This window comes from Phascolarctos cinereus, unplaced genomic scaffold (assembly GCF_003287225.1).
Source record: "Phascolarctos cinereus isolate Bilbo 61053 unplaced genomic scaffold, phaCin_HiC Scaffold_4;HRSCAF=312, whole genome shotgun sequence".
In the NCBI taxonomy this organism is placed as follows: domain Eukaryota; kingdom Metazoa; phylum Chordata; class Mammalia; order Diprotodontia; family Phascolarctidae; genus Phascolarctos; species Phascolarctos cinereus.
Window position 1 is genome coordinate 645,591,271 of NW_027555847.1, and position 25,643 is coordinate 645,616,913.

The 25,643-nt window shown below is 36.0% G+C and overlaps 1 protein-coding gene across 12 annotated transcripts in view; it reads right to left on the minus strand.

Moving 5' to 3' along the window:
* The window catches only part of PTK2 (protein tyrosine kinase 2), a 437,298-nt gene that overhangs the window by 173,917 nt on the left and 237,738 nt on the right, over positions 1 to 25,643 (minus strand). For all 12 annotated transcript variants that reach the window (XM_078153772.1, XM_078153765.1, XM_078153766.1 and 9 more), the window contains 4 exons: positions 13,385 to 13,525; positions 11,657 to 11,734; positions 7,670 to 7,777; positions 4,008 to 4,125 (listed from right to left, as the gene is read on the minus strand). In XM_078153772.1, coding sequence (XP_078009898.1) covers positions 4,008 to 4,125; positions 7,670 to 7,777; positions 11,657 to 11,734; positions 13,385 to 13,525 — 445 coding nt within the window. The remainder of the gene's footprint in view (positions 1 to 4,007; positions 4,126 to 7,669; positions 7,778 to 11,656; positions 11,735 to 13,384; positions 13,526 to 25,643) is intronic.

The following is a 25,643-nucleotide window of genomic DNA, read 5'->3' on the forward strand; positions in this document are numbered from 1 at the left end:
CTGGTATATCTGTGAATTGAGTCAAGCATGAGGAAGAGCAAGTTGCAATTATCCTAAGAAAGTGACTAAAATGTACATATTCTTTTGATAGACCCATTTGACTACTAGGAATATATTCCAAAAAGGTCAAAGACAAAAGCAAGGGCCAGATCAACATAAAAATATCTGCAAATATCTGTGGCAAATAACAAAACAAAATAGATGCCCAACAACTGATGAATGGCTAAACAAGTTATGATATATGAATGCAATGGAATATTATGGTGCTACAAAGCACAATGTATTTGATGAATAGTAAGACATGTAAAATCATTCAAAATAAAGTAAATGGAATTGACAACAATATGCAGAAGGACTGCAAGTAAATGGAGAGAACAAAAAAATATGAAACAATCAAAAATGAATTCTGTGACAATATCATGGTCAAGCTTTCACTAAGAGGTATGAGAAGGCATCTCCCCTACATTCTTTGCAGAAAGGATATGTATATGGGAGATACATAAAATTTCAAACATTTCTGATATGTTGCTTGATTTTGATGAACTGTTTCTACCCTCTGTTTTAGTTCTTTATTATGAGGGATGTTTCCTCAGAGATGGAAGGGAGAGGGAAACACTGCAAATTAAAGTGATGTCAAAAGACATCAATACAATTTTTTTTTTAAAAAATACAAAAATGGCTATGATGCTTAACAGTATCCACTATAGTGTTTTATATACCATGTATTGTCAAAGATACCAAAACTTATTTACATAGCATTTCAAGGTTTATAAACAACTTTCTTCACAACAGCCCAATTATTCCCTTTTTACAGATGAAGAGACCAATGCTCAGAGATGGTAAGTGACAAGTCTCAGAGCTAGCATGTGTTGGAACTCAGATATCTCCTGACTCCTACCATACCACCACACAGTCCTCATCACTCAGTAAGTATTGCTGGCCAATGCTTATGGTGGTACTAATTATCTATAATTCAAAAGTTGTGTTTGCCAGCATGGGAATGTTTAAGCTCAGTAATATACATCATAATGACACAGCCTCTGGAGGAGCTGAAAAACTGCCTCATAGACAAAAACCATCCACGCTGTAAAGAGCGTTATAATTTTCTTGACCAGAAGAAAGTAAAACCACATTAATATCCCCTCTGAATTAACATCTTATCTGGAGGAAGGCAGGAAGGGTTAGTGAATATCTGGCTTAAAAAGAATATTCTCATGGCTAACTTAAGGTTGAAGAGGAAAAATATTATAGATTTAGGATTTAGAAAACTTAAAATTGCTGTCTTTCAGCTACTTGACAACCAATACACAAGGGGGTAAGAAAGTCAAGAGAAGAATTAAATAATGATTAAAATATATGGAGAAAATGAACCATTTTGGGAGCAGCTAGATGGCACAGTGGATAGAGCACCGTCCCTGGATTCAGGAGAACCTGAGTTCAAATGCGGCCCCAGACACATAACACATACTAGCTGTGTGACCCTGGGCAAGTCACTTAACCCCATTGCCTAGCCAAAAGGAAAAAAAAAACAAAAGAAAAGAAAATGAACCATTTACTAATCAATCCCGTGCAATTCTGATCATATAACTTTTAAATACACCTAAGCTCTAATGTATTTCATTGCCCATAGTTATTGAGCAATGATTTTTATACTGCTGTGTTACATTTTTCTTGCATTTTCCTGCTTTTTTGTATTTTAGTTTACTCTCCTCCAATTTAATAGTAAACACCTTATATCCTTTCTATTACCCTTTAGTGGTTGCTTACCAGAGTATACTGATATAATGAACATTTATTAAGCACCCACTAAATGCAAAGAAGAGTTCATCATTTACAAACTACTGTTCCTTTGCCTTTCATTCCAGACCTTCAGGCAATCTCTGATCCTTACGGCAAATTCAGCAAAACAGGTAGAACTAACATTTTTCTCCCTAGTTGAAAGGGGCAGAAACTAGGGCTCGGAAGGGAAGTATCTGCCCAAGGTCTAAGGGCTAGTAAATATTCCAGCAAGTAGCAACTGAGGTGGTTTGATTCCAAATTCAATGCTCTTGACATTATTCCACACAATGCACTACTTACCTAATTTAATATCATTCTGAAATTTCAATTTACATAGTACTTTGTTTTAGGACGCTCAATACATTTGATTAAAATGTGCACCAAGGCACTATCTCTCTATCTTTAACAGGGAATCTTAAATATCAAAGTTAATCCATCAGATCAAAAGCAGAGCCCACAGAGGTAGAAAAGCCTTTCTGGTCTCATTTGGACTCTATTCCTTACTAAGTATGAGGCCTCTTTTATCTGAAGTTACCTCGTTTATAAAATGAGAAGATGAACTGGCAAAAAGAGCACTTATGAAGCACTTAACTACTTGCAAGGCACTGTGCTAAGCAGGATAATGGTTTGAAAGGAGGTGGCATGGTTTGGAATTAGCAGCCAGGAAGCACACTTATGCTAGTTTCTTAATGGGGTTATTATGAGAAAAATGAGATAATGAATGGGAAAATATTCCAAAACTATAAATCACTATGTGTGTGTACACATAAACCCTTATGCTATATGTATGTACGTGTATACATGTATCTTGCATATTATGTATGTGTATACACACACACACACACACACACACACACACACACACACATATATTCAAGCTATATGCTGGTTTTTTTTCTTTTAAAAAATACTTTGTCAATAGTATGCTAAAAAAAGTAGACAGTTATACAACTAGTCCCTATCCATTCCACACTTGTCAACTTACCTTTTCCTAGAGGAATATAACATATACATAGTTAAACATACCACATATGATATATTTGTGTTTATACTTATATACACACATATAGGTAAACATATAAATGTGTGCTTGTGCGTATAAAACAAACATAAAGGTTTTTTTATAAGGAATTATAAACTGGGAGGAATTAGTAAAGGCCTCTTATAAGATGGAACGCTAGAGTCTTGAAGAAAGCTAAGGATTCTAAGAAGCGAAGTTAGGAAGGAAGAGTGTTTCAGGAATGAAAGATAATATGTACAAAGGCATGGAGGCAGATGTAATGTTATGTACAGTAAACAGCTAGCAGGCCAGCTTAGCTGGAATTCAGACAGCATGAAGGGTGATGTGTGATCTGTCTGAAAAAATAGGCTGGAGCCAGACTGTGGAAAACTTTACATGCCAAATAGGATATCGTTTTTTGAACTAACACCATAAAGGAGGCAGAAAAGGGAACAAAGAGTGGGAATGTGGGAATGAAGCTGGCGATATAAATGTAAAGGGAACTCCTAAGGTCATCACATACAGATGGAGAGACAGCTGACCGAGGACTGGAAATATAGTTGAAGGTAGAAATGCACAGAAAGAAGTACCTAGGAGCCATCTTCATATGTGAAATTCTATATATTATTCTTTGGTGTCCTAAAATATTGCCAGGAGAAAAATAATGTAAAATTAATTATTAAATCCTTATGAGAATAATATTAACTCCTATTTATGTACTGCTATGTAATGAACGAAGCACTTTTCTTAAAATAATCTAAAATCTTAGAATATAATGTTTACTTTAAAAATTAGCCAAAGACAATAATTCTAGATAGAAGTTTTAAATATAGACCTTTACATAATCAATAACATTACAGAAAATGTATTAAATTGGTACATCAAAACACAAGCTCTCTGAAGAAAGAGTAAGAACCACTGGTTATTGTCTTTATATTTTTCTTAGTCCTCTGTATTACATATTCATTCATCAACCTTTACTTACTAAGTAGAATAAAAAATGATTTTCTTTACAACTTTAATATCTCCTCAGATCTTCTTCATGTGTGTCTCATGTATTTGTTTATAATTCTTAGATAAAGAATACTGGTTAAAGCTATGCTGAACTATAGCTTCCAAATTTTGTACACTGACTAGACATCTTTTAGAAAGGCTAAAACCTACTGAAAATCTACTAGCATAATTAAAATACAGAAAAATAGGTAACAAAAAGGATATGGCACTATACCTTTCTGGGGTCTAATGATAAAAGACTGTGTGGCTCCATTAACTAGTCGGCAATATCCATCGATTAAGTCAGCCATATTCTCTGCAATGGTTAAAGATGGGGCTGTCACTGTGAGAGGCTAAAGGGGAGAAAAGAGACATTATTGTTGTTACCCATATTCAAAGGAACAGCTGTGCTATGACATCAGAATTCAGTGTAAATTTAAAAACAGAGTAGAAGCAGTGGTCAAACATAACATATTAAAATATGTGAATGAACAAGGAAGTATGACATTTAAGTACACAATCCTTAAACATGTAACAAGAAGAAAAATAAAATAAAAATCGATTTGTTTAAATAGAGATCCACCTCTTAGAATAAATGGCAGAAAATCCCTTTTCTTATCCAGAACATATACAAGCATGAAGAGAAGACAATAAATTAAAAGCTAATAGTTCTGAATTTGGAAAAAAGGAAATTTTGGAAAAAAATTTGGAGAAAGGAAGGTGTGATACCATACAACAAAATACACATTTGGCTTTGAAGTTATAGGATCTCTAAGTTCGCATCTTGCCACTGTCATTATCTTTGTGGCCATATGTAAATTACTTAGTATGTTCTGCCTCAGTTTCCTCATGTTTAAAGTAAGGGGGCTGGTATGGATGATCCCTAAGATTCCTGCCATCTCTAAGTCTATGATCCTATGATATAATCGCCTTGGGAACTGTTGCTGTTGTTCAGTCATTTCAGTCATGTGTGACTCTTCATGACCCCATTTGGGGTTTTCGTGGCAAAAACTGGGATGGTCTGCCATTTCCTTCTTCAGCTCATTTTCCAGATGAGGAAACTGGGTAAACAGAGTTAAGTAAATTGCCCAGTATCACACAGCCAGTAAGTGTCTGGTACTATATCTACTGTACCACTTAGCTGCTCCATTGGGAGTTAATTTTGCCCCCCCCCAAATTCAACTCTTTTATTCAATCCAGAAAAGTATCACCACCTGATAGTTTTATTCAAAGGCACAGAAGTCATTATTTCCCAGAATCTTAGAATTACAAGTGTCTAGAGTAACCATCTAATACAAACCAAATTTAACAAGGATTTCCTCCACATCTGTGACATGCAGTCTTCTAGCAAATTTTAAGACCTCAAGCAGAGAGGACCGCAGAACCTCCTGAGGCAGCTCACACCATTTTGGACAGTTGTATTAAGAAGTTTTTCCTTACCTCAAGCCTACCGTTTTCTTTTCCTAATTTTATTCCATTGCAAGAATCATTATAAAATATTCTTTGGGTCTCTTCATTCAAACTGTCCTGAAACCATCTAATAATGCCCACATTGCTCCATCTTTTCTACAAAGACAGCATCATTTCAGGCAAACTATAGCACCCTCCTAATCTACCAAATTAGTAATTTTGTCAAAAAAGGAAATAAAGCTTGCCTATTCCTAAAGAAGCAATGATGGTTCCATGTGTACAGGGCTTCCTTTTCTAGATATTCACTATTTTTAAGACAACAATGATGCATTTTGAAATTATGAAAGCACCTGAAGTCAATGAATTAAATAAGTATTTACTAAGTACCTATAATGTGTCAGTCTCTCTGCTAAGTACTAGGGATATAAACAAAAATGAAACTATCTCTGATGTCAAAGAGCTTAAATTCTATTGGAGGAGAGAGGGGTGTGTGTGTGTGTGTGTGTGTGTGTGTGCGCGCGCGCACGCGCGCACCTGTGCATAAACACGAGGTCACTAGGGAGGGAGAGTACTAGCAATTGGGGGGCTTCATGGAGAAGATGCTGCTTGAGCCGAGTCTGGAAAAATGTGAGAGATGCTATGAGGCAGAGGGAAAGAGGGAATATGGGCAGGTCAGGGGCAGGTAGGAGAAGGCCATGTACGTGGAGCTGAGTGATGGAGTATTCTGTGAGAAGAACACAGAAAAGGCCAGTTTGGCTGAATTACACAGTGCCAGATGAGGAGCTGTGTATAAGGAAGTTGGAAATATAGAGCTGGGCCAAGTTATGAAGGGCTTTAAAAGGCAGACAGAGGAGTTTATATTTTATCTTAGAGGAAATAAGGAGACACTGGAGTTAACTAAAGAAGAGTGATATGGTCAGATCTCTTCTTAAGGAAACCATTTTGGTATCTGGGTAAAAGATGGGTTAGAACAGGCAGAGACTTGGAGCAGAGCAATCAATGATGAGATCACTACAACGGTCCAGGTGAGATGTGATGAAGGCATCATTCAAGAGGGTGCCCAGATGAAGGGAGAGTTTGGGAAGTGGGGGTGGAGAGGAATAACGAGTTCTGTTTTGGACAAGGTGGGTTTTATATATATAAATATATATATATATATATATCTGGTACATCCAATTTAAAATGAACAGTCAACAGTTGCTGGGGTAGGAATGGAATACAGGAAAGATTTAAGCTAGATATGTAAGCCTAGGATTCATCTGCCTAAAGAACCCATGATTGAACTCAAGATAGTTTTTAAAGTCACTGAGAGAAAAGAAGTAAAGAGGAAAGACAACAGGAATTAAACACTAATTTGACATGGCAAATTAAAAAAAGCCTCTAACATTCAGTTAATTGGTGAAAATTGGTAGCAATCACATATCTGGGGGGAAATGATCACCAGTTAAATCCTGAATGCATCAATTGGCATGGCATCTGTTTAAAAACAATCAGTAGATGGGCAGTCCTTTTTTAAAAAACTGGCATTGTATAAATATTTTAGTATTTATGGTCCTGTGTACTACTTGTAGGACCTTGTCCACGTCCCATAACCTCCTTGTGGACTGGTTTATTCAGTTGTTGGACTAGTGGCCTCTGAGGTCTTTTCCAACTGTAGAACCATGGAACCTGTCTCACTGCTCAGAACTAAGAAACCATTCTGACAGTAATAAAACTAAAACAATAAGCCTTGCATCTAGCCTTGTTCTAATGTTCTGATGGTTCTAGTGTTAAAATGCAGAGATAAAAAGAATTACGGAATAAGAAAGATGTCACAAATTCTCTCCTCTTTTTTTAATAATTACATATAATTTCATGTTAATGTTGTTAATGTCATATTGTTTCAACAAATATATCCAAAAATTTAACTAAAATTATATCCTCATCTTCTGTCACTAAAACTCATAGCACATTAGGTCCACCATGTATTTTTTAAGCAGTTGATATTTAATAATACAATTACTATTATGTTGGGGAATCTATGAATTTATTTTTAGTTTAATAAGGGGCATTCATACTCCAACAGACTGGGAAGTGAGTAGGCAATAATAGTCTTTACACTTGGAACAGTGATATGCTTAATGGGTAGGTGATGATGAGTCTTGAAGTTGGCATTCTGGCTAGCTTCTTCTTAGGTTCTAACACTTACTAGCTCTGTGACTATGGCAAATTACAATCTTTAAGGGTCTCAGATATAAAATGGGACTAATTATAATACCTGTGCTATACCTGTCTAACAAGGTTGTTATAAAGGAAATCTTACATAACAGCAAAGGGCTATATGAATGTGAGTCATGATACTATCACTATTGTTAGCCTAAGTATAATCCCCAAGTCTATTATTTCAAATATTATTCATCTCTAATAATGAAGCCTGTCAAAGCTACTTCCTTGTTCCATAACTGTATCATTTATTATTTTATCTTTATTGGTCATGTAGTCTCTTACCTCAGGTGCTCCTGCTATTTTGAGTTGCAGCATTCCTTTTCTGTCTTTGTCATCACTGTTTGAATACTGAATGGTCTGAACTTGATTGAAGTCTGCGAGATGTGTAGGCTGTAAAGGTAGAGACTCTCTAAATGACTTTATATACACCTAGTACATTGCTTCACCAAACCATATCCTGGCTCAATAACTTCTTTTGATACTGATTTTATCTGACCAGAATTTATTTCATCTCTTGCCATTTGTTGAGGTACCATCTTACTCTCATCACAATGATGCCCTGACAAATGAAAATCTGAGATTTAAAAACTCAGTGGTATCTCTTGCATATAGAACCATTCTTAAAAAGACAAGTGACTCAACACTTAGCAGAGTAAATGGCTTTGGTGCTGATTCAATCTACCCTGGGAATTAAAGTAAAATAAACTTTTGTTCTTTTATCCCAAAACACATAGTATTAATGACACTAAATGTCATTTAGTATTATTAGTCAAATTATTAATATGAGTAGCACAAAATATTATGCTAAACTAATATTAGTCCTTAATATTTAAAATAAATATGTCTAATAATAAAAGTATATAATATTTCTATATTAGTACCTAATAACATAGAATTATTTGAAATAATGTGTCAAAGTACTTTAAGGTAAATGGTTTTAGAGGGGAACATCTACTAGTGACTCTTTCATTTGCCATCACATATTCATTTTCCCTGAATTGAAGTGCCTTAGGACAAGTCAGATTCCAAACAGAATAATACTTGTAGGTCTTCCTTGTGATAAAATGTAGATAAGGAGATTTGTACCTATTGCCATGGACATAAAGAACAGAAGGCAAATAATGGACAAAGTGGTGGTGTGGTGAAATTCTTGATGCTGCTTTAACATCTGAACATGTAGGAACCATAGGGATCACCATTAAAGGCCACGATTCCTATTCCCATTTCTACTGATGCAAGACCCTTGAATCAATTCTAATGTTCCCTAAGGCAAAACTAGGAAATGCCTCTGAAATGTATCTTTTTTTAAAAACAGCTAATAAAAGGAAATTTAGCTATATCAGGAGAAGAATATTTAATCAGTACATGCATTAAGAACACTTTGAATTAATTCAACTGAGCAAAGCTTCCCTGCCGGAGTTATTATTCACTGTGGTCCACAAGCTAAGCATCAGAAAGCACCTTATGGATATGTTGTACTACTCAGGTGACCAGGAAGTGATTTCAAAAGGCAGGGCCTTTAGTTCTTTGAGTCAATCAAATCTTAAAGACAGTTTCAATACCATTTAAGGGGAAAAAAAACTTGCCTAATCTGAATGACTGTGTGGGACTTAGGATATTGTTTCCACCACACTATAAGCCCCTTAACTGAATATAGGAGAATGAAGGCCAGAAGTCCCAGGATATCAGGACTGACTGAAAGTGGTGGTCAGGAGGTGGCAAAGACCAGGGAGAGAGAGTAAGGATCCCTTTGTTTCTCTTGACTGAAACCCCTGACAACCCATGGAAGGGTTTTATATTATATGCAGTAAGCTTTCTATGGACTTCTGATACTTTGAAACAAAGAATCTTTTCTACCCTAATTAACAGGTACAAAGAAATGAATATACATATAATTCTATCATTTGATTCATTAAACAAACATGTATTGAGCATCTACATGATGTTGTGCTGTATATGAAGACTAGTAACAACTAGGCCACATCTTCAGAGAGTTTATAATCTCATATTGAAAAAAATTAGTTTACAAATGGCTATATTAGAGTATAAAAATACCATCACCATAGGAAAAGTACAGAATGTTGTATTAGCTCACAAGAGAAAAGATTATAAAAATTAACTACACTTTTATGTAAAGATTCCAGAATGCCTCTTAAACCAACTAAACGGTTTAAACAATAAGGATTAGTCACTGTTGATATATATAAGGTATACTACTTACAAGGGTGAACTGTGATATTAGAACTTAACTACAATATTTAGGTCACAGAGTGATTTACATGATTCTCCCAGCTGTCATGGAACGGGTAGTCAATGGCAAATGGCTTCATTTATTAAGGGCTGAGAGAACATGTCATCCTCTCCCTTCTCTTAGTTGCAAGCAATTTCTTCTTCACAGACCTAACTTGTACTTTAATAATAGTATAATTTCTATTATAATTAGATAAAATCTCCTAAAGGATAGGTACCATGTCATGTATCTTATCTCCCTACTGTTCAGTTTTGTATACAGTAAACACTTGATAACGTATCTATTGAACATGCTGAATAATAATTTACATATTTCTTGATCTACTCTTGCAACAATTATATCCCAAATGCACTTGTAGTTAAGAAAAATTGCTTCACAAAACATGAAGAGGTAAATAGAAAGGAGAAATCATAAGAGACTTATTAATGTGGAACTGTTTATATTCCTGCACAGAAAGATGATATTTGTAACTTCTAAGACCTTTATCAGTATTAGGGTAGTTGGAGGGAAAAAATTATATGTATGTATGTATGTATGCATGTATGTAGATAGATAGATAGATAGATAGATAGATAAAGGGCACAGGGTGAGTTGAAGATGAAGAGGTGAAATCTGGAGAATAAAATTAAAGGATGAGAGAAGACTACACTGGGAGAAGGAGAAAGGGAGAGGTAGAATGGGGTAAATCATCTCACATAAAACAGACGAGAAAAGGCCTTTACAGTGGAGGGGAAATGGAAGAAGGTGAGAGGGAATGAGTGAATCTTATTCTCATCCTATTTGGCTTAAGGAGGGAATAACATACACACTCAATTGGATATAGAAATTTATCTCACCCGACAGAAAAATAGTGGGGAAAGGGGACAAGAGAACAGGGAGATGACAGAAGAGAGGGCAGATTGGGGGAGGGAGTAATCAGAAGCAAACATTAAGGAGGGACAGGGTCAAAAGAGATAATAGAATAAATGGGGGGGCGGGATAAGCTAAAGTGAAATATACTTAGTTTTCCACAACATGACTAGTATGGAAGTGTTTTGCATGACTACACATGTATAACCTATTTCGAGCTGCTTGCTTTCTCAATGAGGGTGGGTAGGGGGAGAAAGGGAGAAAATTTGGAATCCAAAGTTTTAAAAACAAATGTTAAAAAAAAATTGTTTTCACATGCAACTGGGAAATAAGATATATAGGAAATGGGGTATAGAAATCTATCCTGCCCTACAGGAAAATTGAAGGGGAAGGGGATAAGAGAAGGGGGGTAGAGATAGAAGGGAAGGCAGATTAATGGAAGGGGTATTCAGAATGCATGCCATCTTGGGGTGGAGGGAGGGACGAGATGGGAAGAAAATTGAGAACTCAAAATCTTGTGGCAGTGAATCCTGAAAAAAAATAAAATTAATTAATAAAAAAAGAAAAATTGCTTCAAAGTATGAAATAAAAATACCACTATGCCATAATTATGTGCAGTATATATGGCAGCCAAGTTTGCACATGAAGTCAGAAGACCAGAGTTCTAGGCTCAAGTATCACTATTCATTAGCCCTGTGACTTTGGTAGAATTAAATAGACTCTCTGAATTCACTTTCCTTATCTGTAAAATAAAGACAACACCTGTCTTTTTCTACCTAAGGTGTTAGAAGAGTTTCATAAACCATAAAATGTTAAGTAAATATTGGTCACAATGGAATTTAATAATAAATTTACAGAAAATATAATGACTAACCTGACTATATGTCATAAAAGATGCATGAAAAAAATCATTGAGTTCACACTGAAACTAAAGAATTTCAGTGAGTCTCCAATGACTCTTTATTTCTGTCTCACTGCACTGGAAACCTTTCCACGACAAGAATCAATGGCAGAATTACAGCTTCTACCAAGAATGACTTAGTTTTTCTTCCTTTGATTCAAAGATTAAACTATTCATTCACCTTTGAGGAGTGCTGAATTGACAATGCATGGGGCACCCTTGCATGGGCAGTTACAGTGACAAAACAGAGAGACAGAAAGAGACTTACATTGGAGCCCTTGTCTGTAAGGTAACTGATGCCTTCTTCTGGGCCAATTGCCAGCTCCACGGAAATGATCCAACTTGACTTTTTGGGGTGAATAGATGAAAATTGGAGGTTGGAGAAAGAATAAGCACAGGATCATAAGCACAAATGAATAAAGGACATGAAGAGAGCTAGTTTAATTCATAGTTCATAGAGCATTTACATACATTTCATCAAGGTAAAGGTTAATGGCCAAAGTGGTGTTATGAAATGAGCACTAGCAATGGAGCCAAAAGACTGGTTTAATCCTAGCTCACACTACTCATGCAACACTGATAAATAAGTTAGTTTAAAACACCTTGAGTTTCTTCATCTATAAAATAAGGGGGTTTATTAAGATGATCTCTAATGATCTTTCTGGTCTATTTCAAATCATAAAAAGTCCTACAAGTCACAATGTGGCTTCATACAACCCTATGATACTTCATAATTCTCCAAAGAAAAACATGATTTAACACTGTGTATAAGTTATGGTAACTTTTTTGTTTGTTTTGCTCTGGTATGGTCTGGATCTATTATTTTATTGTTAGAGGGACAGCATGGGGAGGAAATTCCCTTCACCCCTTCACATTAGCAACTGGTATAGAAATTATAGCCTTAGGAAATTGCCTACGGCTCAGAGATGGCACACAATATGTGTCAAAGGTGGTGTTTTAAACCAAAGTTTTTTGACTGTGAGAATAGTTCTGTATCTACTTTGACACAACAGATAAGTGATAAGTTAATTATTTTTTTTCCTCAACCAGTAGTTTGATTACATAACTTCTACTACCTTTATTTGTTTTTTAAAAGCAGTATATTGAGTTGGTAATCAACTCTGTTTATCTTTACTCTTATAATTTTATTTAAAAAAACCTATAATTTTGGATGTGCTGAGATTTTGATGAAAACAATTAAATTATCAAATAAACCATATACGGTTAAATGAAAACAGAAGTTTTAACACACAAACAATTTCAGGGAAAATGAAAGTTTCATTTCTTATCCAGACAGCGTCACTAAAATTTTCCCCAATCTATACAAATAAAATCAACACATCATGTGGTTAAAAAAAAAAGCCAAAGCAAATTTCTCAATCAGAAATGAAAAGTATAGACACTCTCCATACATAATGTTCCAATATAGTTTTGCAATAATATAATAAATAATTAACAACTCACACTATAATATCGTTTCAACAAGTAAGAGATCAAAACGGGATGTTTAATGGTTATTCTAACTAATGTTGTTGTTCAACCGTGACCCCATTTGGGGTTTTCTTGGCAAAGATACTGGAAGTTTGCCATTACCTTCTCTAGCTCACTATAAAGAGGAGGAAACTGAGGCAAACAAGACTAAGTGACTTGCCCAGAGTCACACAACTAAGTGTCTGAGGCCAGATTTGAATTCAGGAAGTTAAGTCTTCATGACTCTTGGCATGTATTCTATCCACTGTGCCACCTAACTGCCCTTCTAATAGCTGAGTTTAAATGTATCTTCTCTCTACTTATTGCCACCACTAGTACATATGTATCAATACCATTCCTACGGAAGAAGTCTCTGCTGTAACGGTGCTTCACTGAACACTATGTTTTTGTGGAACCAATTAAGCAGACTGGAAAAGGTATGCCTGTGAACACAGCCAACTGATTGCAAAAGAAACTGGCTTCCCAGTAATATGATTGCCCACTTTGCTGATTCCTTGTTACTTACCCCAAGAGCACATTTGAAGCATTCTTTATCAAATCTGTACACAGGAGAGAGAATCTCAAAGAATTTCAGAATACTTTCTTCTCTATTTAGGTTGGCAAATTGACGAAATGTTTGCTGTATCAGTTTTCTGAGGGTTTTGGCCTGCATGACAAAATAACACAAAAGCAATTTGTGTAAGCAATGTTTAAAAAACATCATTCCAAAAGACACAGGGGATGTCCACAGGTATCGACATATCTCCTGTTAGCAGCCTTTCTTCTCATCTTCAATCAAATGTCACAAACTGCCTATTGTATATCTTGACCTGTACTAGCTAATGATAAATACACATCTCTTTCTAATCTAACATAGTGGCAGTTTATAGAGCAATATTTACATATTAACAGATGTCCTTTTAAGCTCTATGAATCCATGAAATTCCAAATTCATAATAAAAAGTAATACTGTTAAAATTAAAAATCATTTGTTAGCACTTTAGGTTTAAAATGTAGATCTAACACAGTGAATATCTTTACTGTGGTTGTAAAGATCTTAGACTAAGAGGAGACCTAGGCCCTCACCGTAAAGCATTTAGTCAGTCAGTAAACAATTATAAAGCACTTATTATGTGTCAGGTCCTCTGATAAGTGCTAAGGATACAAAAACATGTTTCCTACACTCAAGGATATCACATTTTAAGGGAAGGCAATCACATGCAAATAACAATATACCTAAAAGATACAGAGAGCATAGGTGGAAGGTATCAGATGGAAGGCACTAAGTCGGGGAGTGAGGAAGTGGAGACTGGGAGAGACCTCTTACAGACGGTAGAATTTAATCTGGGTCTTGAAAGAGGCCAGAGAAACTACATAGAAGAAAGAAGGAAGAATATTCCAGGTAGAGGAGAAAGCCAGTGAAAAGACATGGCATTAAGAGACAGCAAAAACAAGCCATTGTCTCTGGATTGTAAAGTACGTTGAGTGGAGTAAGGCATAAAAAAAGAATGGAAAAGTAGAAAAGTGCCAGGTTGTGAAGGTCTTTAAAAGCCAAACAGGATTCTATATTTGACACTGGAGGTTATAGGGAGCCCCTGGAGTTTACTGAGCAAGGAAGTGACATAATGCTTTAAAAAAATCACTTGGGCAGTTCTGTGGAAGATTGACAGGAGTAGGAGAGACTTAGCTATATATGGGGTGAGTGTAAGTGAGAAGACTAGGAAAATACTGAGATTGGGAGCCTGGGTTACTAGGAGGAGGATGATGCTCTTGGAGTAATTCTTCAGCAGCACCTCTGCTTGTTTTCCACTCTGGAGACTGTAATGCCTTCTCCCAGGATAAGTTGATCAGCTGAAATCTCATCACCATGCTGACTGACTTAGTTTGTAATAATCAATACCTCCTTAACTCCTTTAGTTGCCTCTCTGACTGAAGGGCTGACAGAGTAAACTCCTCCCAAAGCCTTCCTTTATAGAAGACTCTGAAATTTCAGAACTTTCCAGGTTACTCTATTCTTCATCAACTGCTCTGCTTGGTTTCAACTGCATGGAACACCATATCCACCCACCTACCCCCATGACTATTTATGCCTGGTATACTTAACTCCCAATTATCATCTTTTCTGTGTTGTCTTTTCCCATTAGATTATAAGCTCCTTGAAGGCAGGGACTATTTTCCTTTTTCTCATGTGTATTTATAGTGGTCAGCACAAAGCCTGGCACACAGTAGGTATTTAATAAATTTTTAATGAATTGATGTGGGACTGTTGCTCTGACAGAAGCTAGCACTGGATACAGAAATCAGGGAACTAGTTACATAGAGGTGATAACTTAACCAACAAGAGTTTAAATCATTAAGTGAGATAGTGCAGACCAAAAAGAGGAGCCAGGACAAAGCTCCTGGGTATACCCAGACAGTAGGCATGTTCTGGAAGAAAATCCAGCAAAGGAGACTGAAAAGAAGTGGTCACATGAGTAAGAGCAGCAGGAGAGAGCAGTATCATGAAAACCTAGAGAGGAAAGATTTTCTAGGAGGGGAGAGTGATCAAGAGTGTCATATGTTGCAAATAAGTCAAGGATGAAGACTGAAAAAAGCTCATTATATTTCTGGCAAACATGAAACCTCTTTGAAAAGAGCAGTTTAAGTCAAATGACGAACCTGGAAGCTAGACTGTGGAGGGTTTTGAAGAGTAAGAAGAGAGAAAGAAAGTGAAAGTATTTATTGTAGATGACTTCTCTGGGAATTCAGTGGAGAAGGGGAGAAGAGATACAGAATGACAGCTAGCAAAAATAGCAGGATCAAGTAAAGGATTTGTGAGTATGGGGAAGAAAAGAACATTTTTTAGGAAACAGGAAAGAGCCAGCAAATAGGCAGAGATCAACAACTGGACAGAAAATGGGGCTGACAGAGGCAGCTATCTGCTGGAGAAGACTGAAGGAATAGGATCAGGAAGGCACCTATTTGCCAAACACTTTGCTAGGTACTAGGGATACAAAGATAAGAGCAAAAGAGTTCAAAGAGCTTACATTCTAAAACAGGAGAAAACATATATATATATATATATATATATATATATATATACATGCAAAACACATACAAACCAGTAGCAGATAACCCTGGATGGCAAGGCATGAGTAACTGGGAGGACTAAGAAAGGCCTCTTGCATGAAGAGGTACTTGACCTGAGTCTTCAAGGAATTCAGGGGTTATAAAAGGGAGGTGAACAGAGCTAGGGCACCAGGTATGGGGGGGGGGACAGTCGATGAAAAGGCATACATCCCTGGAGGAACACCTCAAAAGAATGTGAAATAAGGGAAAACAATTCCCTTTCCCACCATTTAATTTGAACAAAAATACTGGCAATTTATAAGAGGTATACATAAACATTTTTTTAGATGAGGAAACAAGCTCTTTGTCACTAGAACTGCTCAGTGAAAAGTTAGATAACAACTTAACGGGGGATGTTGTAGAAGAGATCATTATATAGAGCAGGGAGGTTATAGAAAAGATGATCCCCTTGGTTCGTTTCAGCTCTGAGATTCTTTACTTATTAGTACTATGAATATTTCAGCATATCCGAACTGTAGTCATTTATCTAATATTTTATACATTCAATAATTTACAAATGGATAAAATATGATAGAAACTATAAGCCTCTGTTAAAAAGCAAGATGTAATACTTGAATTCAACCTATGGTAATCAAAGATTTTGCAATCAATGCAGAACCTAGCAGAGTAAAACGGAAGACTAGGAAGATTTTAAGATAGAAATAAGGAGAGAGAAAGCATAAGAAGGATCTTAGTTCTTGAGAAGTACTAGTTGTAACAGCTTCCACATGTCTGCAATTTTCTCTTCTTGACCCTTTTTTATATTCTCTGGTATTTTCAGAAGAAAGTTCATGATTTAGCACAAGGTGTACATACAGCAGCAAGGTGAAGGTGAGACACAGTTTCAAAAACAAATCAGGTATTATTTGTAGATACCTGAGAAGACAACTGTGTAGTACATGTCCTTGTTTATTTATACATATTTTCCAGGTTTAGTCACCTGGATACCTAGAAATTTCAGTGATTTCTTACTGCTGAGAATTCTTACTAAAGTCATAACTTATCTTATGCTGCCTCATATACATTACTGTTCCACTGGTGTTGTCTGGTTTCTACAGCCAGATATAAGGGCAAGGTATTATCCTACTCCTCAGTCTCTAAGAGCTAGAATAGTTCCCCTCACAAAATCTCTAAGGAACCATATAGTGAAAGTATCATCTCTATGTCACAGACTTAGAAATTGAGTTTTAAAAAGGTTTCATGATTTGTCCAAGTCTCCCAGGTACTAAGGTTTTAAAATAGGAGTTGGTAAGTCTTCAATCAATCAACAAGCATGTATTAAGAATCATTATTTTGATACAAGCACTGTGCCAGGTACTGAGGAAACATAAAATGAAGGAAAACATCACTACTCGAAAAGAGCTGACATTTTAATGGGGAGGAAGGCAACATAATAAGTTCATATATAAATAAATGCAACATAAATGTAAAGTGAATGAAAAGTAGTTGAATGTAAGTCAAGTAAATAAGATTTATTAAGTGACTACTATGTGCAGGACACTATGAAAAGTGTTGGGGATAAAAGAGAAAGGCAAAACCAGTCCCTGACCTAAGGAATTCATAACCTAATGGGAGAGACAAGATATAAACAACTATATACAAAGAGATCACAATATATTTTAACCTAGAGGCAAGAAGCCACTGTGGTTTATCGAGTAGGAGATGACCATGGTCAGAGTTGTACTTTAGGAAGATATATTTACTTGACATCTGAGTGGAGGACAGACTGCAGTGGGGAGAGAACTGCGAGAGAGAAACCAACTAAAAGGCTACTGCAACAGTCCAGCTGTGAAGTCATCATGGCATGTACGAGGAGGGCGAGAGTGTCAGAAGACAGGGTAGGATGTTTCAAAAGCAAAATTGACAAGACTTGGCAACAGATTTGAAAGTGGGCAGGTGGGGTGAGAGAAAATGAGGTGTCAAGCAAGGCACCTCCGTTTGCCAACTGGGGACTGGGAAAATGTCTGTGCCCTCAATACTAATACGTAAGTAAGGAAAAGGGAAAGGTGTGGAGGGAAAAATGATGGGTTCAGTTCTGGATGGGTTTAGTTTAAGATGTCTATGACATAACTAGTTCAAGCCCTGAGATGGCCAGTGCAAATGGCAAATAGGCAAGAAGCATTAGGTGCTTACTATGCGCAAAGAAAGACAACACATAAAAGGGAGCTGAAAAAGAAGGGAGAAAGAGAAGATACCTACATGGGTCATGGAAGCAAAATCCAGAGAATCAGAAGCACAGCCAGGAAGGGAATGAAGTACTGGCTTGCACTGGTCTCCCAAAAAAGGAGATCTTGGAAAGAATTCACCAATGGAAGAAGACGAGTCAGAAAGGTGAAGTAATGTTCCAGCGTGAGAAGGGCCCAGGTACTGAGGGAAGTTCCAGGTGGAGAAGGTGGCTGAATAATGGTGGAAAAGCTGGAGAGTCAGAAGCATAGTTAGGAGGGGAATTAGAGACTGAAGATGAAGTGTATGTAGTATGTGAATAACAGAGAGAAGGCCAGTCTGTCTACATAATAGAGCACAGGAGGGAAAGTAATCAACCATAAAGATTAAGGACAGGTTGAGACTAAACTTTGAAGATCTTTATATGATAAACAGAGGAATTTCTATTTTATCTTAGAGACAAATGGAAGCCATTGGAGTTGACGAAGTAGGCAAGTCACATGGCCAGATCCATAGAAGTCTTATTGACTGCAACTTAACACCAGCTCTTCCATCTATTACCTTCTCCTTATTCACAGGATCACCATGCTAATTAACGTCATCACCTCTCTTCTGGACTACAACAATAATTTCCTAAATGGTCTTCTTGCATCCAACTTCCTAACTCTCCATATACCTGCCAAACTGAAATTCCTAAAGTAAAGGTCTGGTCATGTAATACTGCCTTCCTTCTTCCATCTACTCCTCCACATCCCTTCACTATTTCTTACCCCATCGCCACCTTGCCCATATGCTCAAGAAGCCTCAGTGGCTTTCAATTACCTCTAGGATAAAATATAAATGTCTCTATTTGGTATTCTCTATTTACAATCTAGAGCCAATCTATGTTTCCAGGTTGACTGATCATGATTACTTTCTCATAAGTTTTATAGTTCAATCAGAATGGCCAGCTTAATTGTTCCTCATAAATGATTTCATGTCCTACCTCCATGTCATTACAAAAGTGTAGAATGCTCTTGCATCTGCACATTGTTTAAAGTATAAATGTTTAAAGCACAGTTTTCAGGAGAGATCTTTCTTGATTCTCCCCTTTCTTAGTGCCCTTTCCACCATTATATTTTATTAACTTTGTACATATTTGCATTTACTTAACTGTTAATATTTTAACTGCCTACCCTGATCTGCAGAAAATACTCCTCAAAGGCTAGGAGTATTTTATTTTTGTCTTTTTGTCCCCAGTCAGTCAATAAACCTAAAACAATCTAACTGAATCAAATGTTCTTTTTATTATACCACATTGTCTGCCCTCTGTGGAGGAAATGTAATTTAGTTTGAGCCCTGAATAATGAGTAGGATAGAAAATGGAGGATGACATTCCAGGGTTAGAGACCAATGGTGAGTAAACATAAAACCAGTTAAGCAGGAAGTATTTTCAAAGTATTTTCAAGCTGGTCTGTAGTGTCGAGTAATATGGGATAAATTAACAAACGTTGTTTAAAATTATACTGGAGAGTGACTTAAAGGGAAGTCTTATTTGTTTGACTATGGAACCATAGAAAATCTTTAAGTAATAGAGTAATGTGATCAGACTAGGACTTTAGGAAGGATTGCTCTAATAACACATACAAGAATAATCAGAAGTGAGTGGGTTTAAAGTGAAAGAAGAGAGAACAATTAGAAGGTCACTGTAATACTCCAAGTGAAAGAAAATGAAGGCTTGACAAGGCTGATGGTAGTGAAGGTGGTAAGGCAGTGACAGATGAATGACATACTGTGAAAATTAAGCAGGACTTGCAAAAAGACTGGATAAGTAGGACAAGAGAGACTAAGAAGTCAAAGACTACTCCAAAATTGCAAACCTGGGTAACTGGGAAGAAAACTGTGCCATTAATATAGAAAGAAAAGGCAGGAAGAGGGGCAAAATTTTAGAAGGAAAGATGAGTTCATCTTTAGACAAGCTGAGCTTGGAAGATGGTAGACTAGCCAGGTAAAAAGCTGGCAATTAGAAATAATCTACATCCAACTTGCCATGCTGAAAATGAGGAAATGGGGTCAAACAGAACTAAATGACTGGTAGGGTTATATAACTATTAAGTGTCTGAAATAGGATTTGACCTTCTGTCCTACTGACTCCAAGTCTGATGGTCTAATTTATAATGTGATACTGCAGATTGTTATTCTATTTTGTATGAAGAGGATGAGGCTCAAAGGGGCTAAAAAAGCACAATACTAGTAACCAATGAAATAAGATTAGAACCTAGATCTAAAGAACCTAAATCTCTTTCTCTTACCATGCACAACCCTACCTACCTCTTTTGTTGATGAAATTTGGTCTTTTGGATTTCAAAGAAAGTTGAGAAATAGGATAGGAGATTCCTATTTCAATACTTCAATATTGTAAATATCCAGGATTTCTCAGTATGGGCCATTTCTCAATTGCTTCAAATTACAGGCCCTCTATGCCCTATAGCCAGTCTAATGAATTACCATGGTCAAAAAAAGTTACACCTAGTAAAAGACAATGCTCTGGTGGTGACACTTTCCGCACATAGCTAAGATAATTCACACATGACAGATATACAACTCATCACCAGGTCTTTAATCAAAATCTTTCCAGCTTGGTGGGATCTGTCAGAGTCAATGCTTTGTGGGTACAGACTTTAAGAATCCAGGGCCACTTATACACTAAGATGAGACACTGGAAGAGGACTTCTGTGGGGTAAGAAATAAATTAGCTTTTTAGGATCTTAGTATTTTCCCTACCACCTTCTAAGGACTAACACCACTGTGATAATAAAATCATTATAATTATAATAATAACATATTGGTGATTATGATTTTACAAAGTGCTTCATTTCACAAAACTCCACTTTTGTGCAGTTGGGAGCCATGGTCAGTGACAATGAGGCCATATATATATATATCTATAGAAATAATGCTGTCCTGATCACCTGAGAAGGTGCTTAATGCCCTACACCTGAAGTTGAGACAATCTATAGAAATTAACCCACCTTTTTACCATCACTCTTAGTCCTGGCATTCAAATACACAAAGTGTCAGAATTAGAAGGAACCTAAGAGGCCATCTATTTCAGTCTGTACCTGAATAGGAATGCCCAAAAAACATGAGAAGTGGTCATACAACCTTCGGTTGACTCCTGAGCCAACTCATTCCATTTTTGTATAGCTCTAATACTTAGAAAGCTATTCCTTACACTAAGTTTAAATCTGCCTCTTTGAAATATCCACCCGTGGTTCCTACTTCTGCTGTGTGTGGGCAAGCAAAACAAGTCTAATACTTCTCTTGCTTGAGAGTTTCCCACAGAAGACTTCTACCTGGCTTCAACATATCTTTCTTGCTTAATCCAGTGTCTGGAACATAAAAGTATTAAATAAACAGTGAATTATCATCTCATAATCCTATCCATGTAATTTGTATTACAGCCAGCATGGACTTCTCACCATTTCCCATTCTGATCCTATTCTTTTAATCTCTTTGCCTTTGCTAACATCATCTGCTATACTTGGAATGCATTCCTCATTTCCTCCTATGAAAACCCTTCTCTTCACTTTAAGGACCAATTTCAGCACATCCTCCATGAAATTTTGCCTAACATCCTCAGTTTAAAGTGACCTTTTCCTCTTCAAATTTCCTCCTCATATTTCTCAAATTTGTATTTTTGTATAAGATGTTTCATAATTACTTGTGTACATATCTTCTCTTCCCATTAGACTATAGGCTCCTTAAAGGTTTATATGATATTTGTATGCCTAATGCCTTGAACAGTACTTGGATATAGGTGATGTGTAATCAATGCTTATTGATCTGAAATGAATTGCTTTAAGGAACAATAGCTGTTGCTTCTGCCTACAATATTCTTGTGGATCTACAGATCAAAAGGCAGTGACACAATATTTTTGAAATGTAACACAATTAAATAAAGGAAATGCAATATCAAATTAGAGTAATTTGGATAACATTAATAAATGGCATGATGAGGCAAATGACAGCCTATCAAGGATTAAATGTGAAGGAAAATGGTGAAATGAAAAAACAAAACACTGGGAGCAGAGTTGGTAAATCTAAGATTTAGTCCTAGTTCTGCTAATAACCATATGGCCTTGAACTAGTATTTCTTCTCACTAAACCTCAATTTCCTATTCTCCTACATGGGATTGAAACCCTTGGCTGACTGCTTTACCTCAGCTCCCAGGGGATTTAGCCTTCAGTGTTTTGGGCAGATCTTGCACAGCATTCATTCGTGGCCTGAGCCAGGCCCAGAGAGTCATTACAAAAGGTTAAAATAACAGAGGGTCTGTGGGTGGTTTTTTCTTTTAATAATCTTAGCAGAAATTAAAAAGGGAGGGACAGAAAACTATATTGAGGGGGTAAGGGGGAAGAAGGGGAGACAAATCACTATTGCATAACAGAGGTGTACAAAATGAAGAGCATATGGCCATGAACGAAGGAGTGAACCTCACATTTATCTGAACTAGATAAAGGAAAATTGAATTCAATGAATTCCCTTTTACACCCCTCCATTTCCAATATTCACACATAGAGATTTCAATAAAGAAATACATTAAAGTTACAAGGAAAACAGGAGAGGATAGGAAGAAGGGAATGACACAGAGGAGTCTAAGAGGGAGGGCAGGATAGGTAAAGGTACAAGCAAAGAAACATGAATGTCTGAGGAGGAATGTGAAAGGAGGATTAAAAGGAAAGGAAAAGAGAGAGTAAAAACCCAGGATCAAGAGAAGAACAGCAACAGAGAGGAAACAGTTATTATGATCACAAGTGTCAGGCAAACGTCCTCTCTTCTACCACCTTATTTGTAAAGGAAGTCTAAGAAAAGAGAAGAAAAATCATAAGACAAGATGGAGGAAAAATACACAACTAACAATCATAACTGTGAATGTGAATGAAATGAACTCATAAAATGGAAAAGGATAAGAAGAATGGATTAGTAAGTAGAATCTAACAATATGTTGTTTACAAGAAACACATCTGAATCACAAAGATTTAGAGAGTTGAAATGAGGGAATAGAGCAAAATTTATTCTGCTTCAGCTAAACTCAAATCAGGGTACCAATCATGATTTCAGACAAGGCTACAGTAAATACATATAAGATAAAATAGGTAGGCAAATTATATTAGGTTTAAAAGTAGCAGAGATAATGAATTAAAATCAAAACTTAACATGTATGTACCCAATAACAGTATCTAAATACTTAAAGAAAAGGTAAATTAACATGGATGGAGAAATAGAAAGTAAAAACTATAATAATGGGAGATCTTAATGTACTCCCTTCAGACCAAGATAAATCTAACCAAAAGATAAATAAGAAAGAAGTTAAAGATCTGTTCTAAGTTCTAAGAACAGAACTTCAGAAAATTAGAGATGATCGATCTTTGACAGTTACTGAATAAGAAGAGAAAGGAATTTACATACCCTTCAGCTGAACCTAGAACCTTTAGAAAAACTGATCATGTCCTGGGGTATAAAGACCTCACCAAAAAGAAACAGAAATACTAAACATATCACTTACTGATCACAATGCAATAAAAACTGTATTCAATAAAGTGCCCTTAAAGAAAAAATCAAAAAGTAATTGGAAACCAAACAATATAATTTTAAAGAATTTATGAGGACAAGAACAACATCTAGAAACAGAATATGTCACTGAAGAAAACAATAATGATTCAACATACCAAAACCTGTGGGATGTAGCTAAAAGAAACTCTGAAAGTTACAATTAAATCTTTAAAAGCTTTCATCAACAAAAAAAAAAAAGAATAAGTCAGTAAATCAGGCATGCAAATTTTAAAAACCGAAGAAGAAAAATAAAAAATCCCCAACTAAATAAAACAGAAATTATGAAAATTAAAAAGTAATAAAATTGGAAGCAAAAAGATCAACGAACTGGTAAATAAAAGAAGGGCTAGTTTTAAGACAAAAATAATAGATAATAGTAAGCTAAAAAAGAGAAAGGAAAAAGAAACTATCAAAAGTGAAAAAGGAGACTTCAACAACTGAAGATGAAATAAAGTAAATTTATCAGAAACTACTTGGCTCAATTATATGCTAACAAAACTTTTAACTTAAGAGGAAATTGATGAATACTTACAAAAATATAAAATACCTAAATAAAAGAAGAAATAGATTACTTAACCCAATACAGAAAAAGAAATCAAACAAGCCATAAATAAACTCCCAAAGAAAAAAGCCCAGGGTCAGATGGATTCACAAGTAAATTTTATCAAACATTCAAAGAACAATTAATTGTAGTATGGCTGTAACTGCTGGCAATAAGAAGAAAGGAAATGACTTTTCCAACCTCTTTTCAAGATACAAATATTGTCATGATGCCTAAACCTGAGAAAGACAAAACAGAAAGAAAACTATGGACCAATATTCTTAATGAATACTAATGCAAAAATTTGGCTGGCGCCCACTGCCTGTGAGTTTGATACCTCTGGAATTGATAGAGAGCAGACCCTGGAGTGAAAAAGATGTGGGTTTAACTCTTGCTTTTTACACATAGGGGCTGTGGGATGTTGGACAAGAGGTAAGTAAACTAGTGACTCAAGAAATCATCTAAAAGCATAAGGCACAGCACAATTTTTTGCATTGGCAAAGGAAGTTTTTCCCCCAGGATTTCATTACAATGACATAATTACAGGGCTGGTACTACTGAAACAAACAAACAAAATCTTATATTTACATAGCAATATTTCATTTGATCTTTACAACCAACCTATCCGGTACAAGATAAACACTTATAAATGCTTTTTCCAGTGCTCTGCCTCTTTACTGTTTTGCAGTGAGGTTTTATTTTTATTATTTTTCAATTAAAAAGCATTTTAAAATTAATCTGCCTTTTCTCACTATCTACCTGACTCCTTCCACCCCCCTTACATACATAATGAGGAAATTAAAAATACAAATCTGAAAAATAAAGCTCTCAAAATACATGAGTAGTCCAGACAAACAACTTCCCACATTGGCCATGTTTTAAAAAATGAACCAATTTGCTCTCAATTCTGGACCACCTCGGAATTAGGGTATCGTTCTGATTGCTCTTTTCTAGACATTCTCCACTTCATCCATGTCTTTCCTAAAATGTGATACCTAGAACTGAACACAGTACCTCAGATGTGGTCTGAACAGGGCAAAGTACAACAGGACTATGATTTGCTTCCTTCTGAGTGCTGTGAGTACCTTCATGCAGTCTAAAATCCCATTAGATTATATATATTATATATACTTCCATATTATACTGTTATGGAGTTTGCTTTCCATGAAAACCCCTAGATCTTTTTTCAAACTATCTGCAGCCTAATGATACTTCTTGAATCTTACATTAGTGAAGATGATTTTTTGATAACCATGTGGCTCAGTGGATAGTACTAGGCTTGCAAACATGACAACCTGAGTTCCAGTTCTTCGTCAGACACCTGCCAGCCATGAGACAACAGGCAAGTCATTTAACCATTCTAAATCTCAGTTTCCT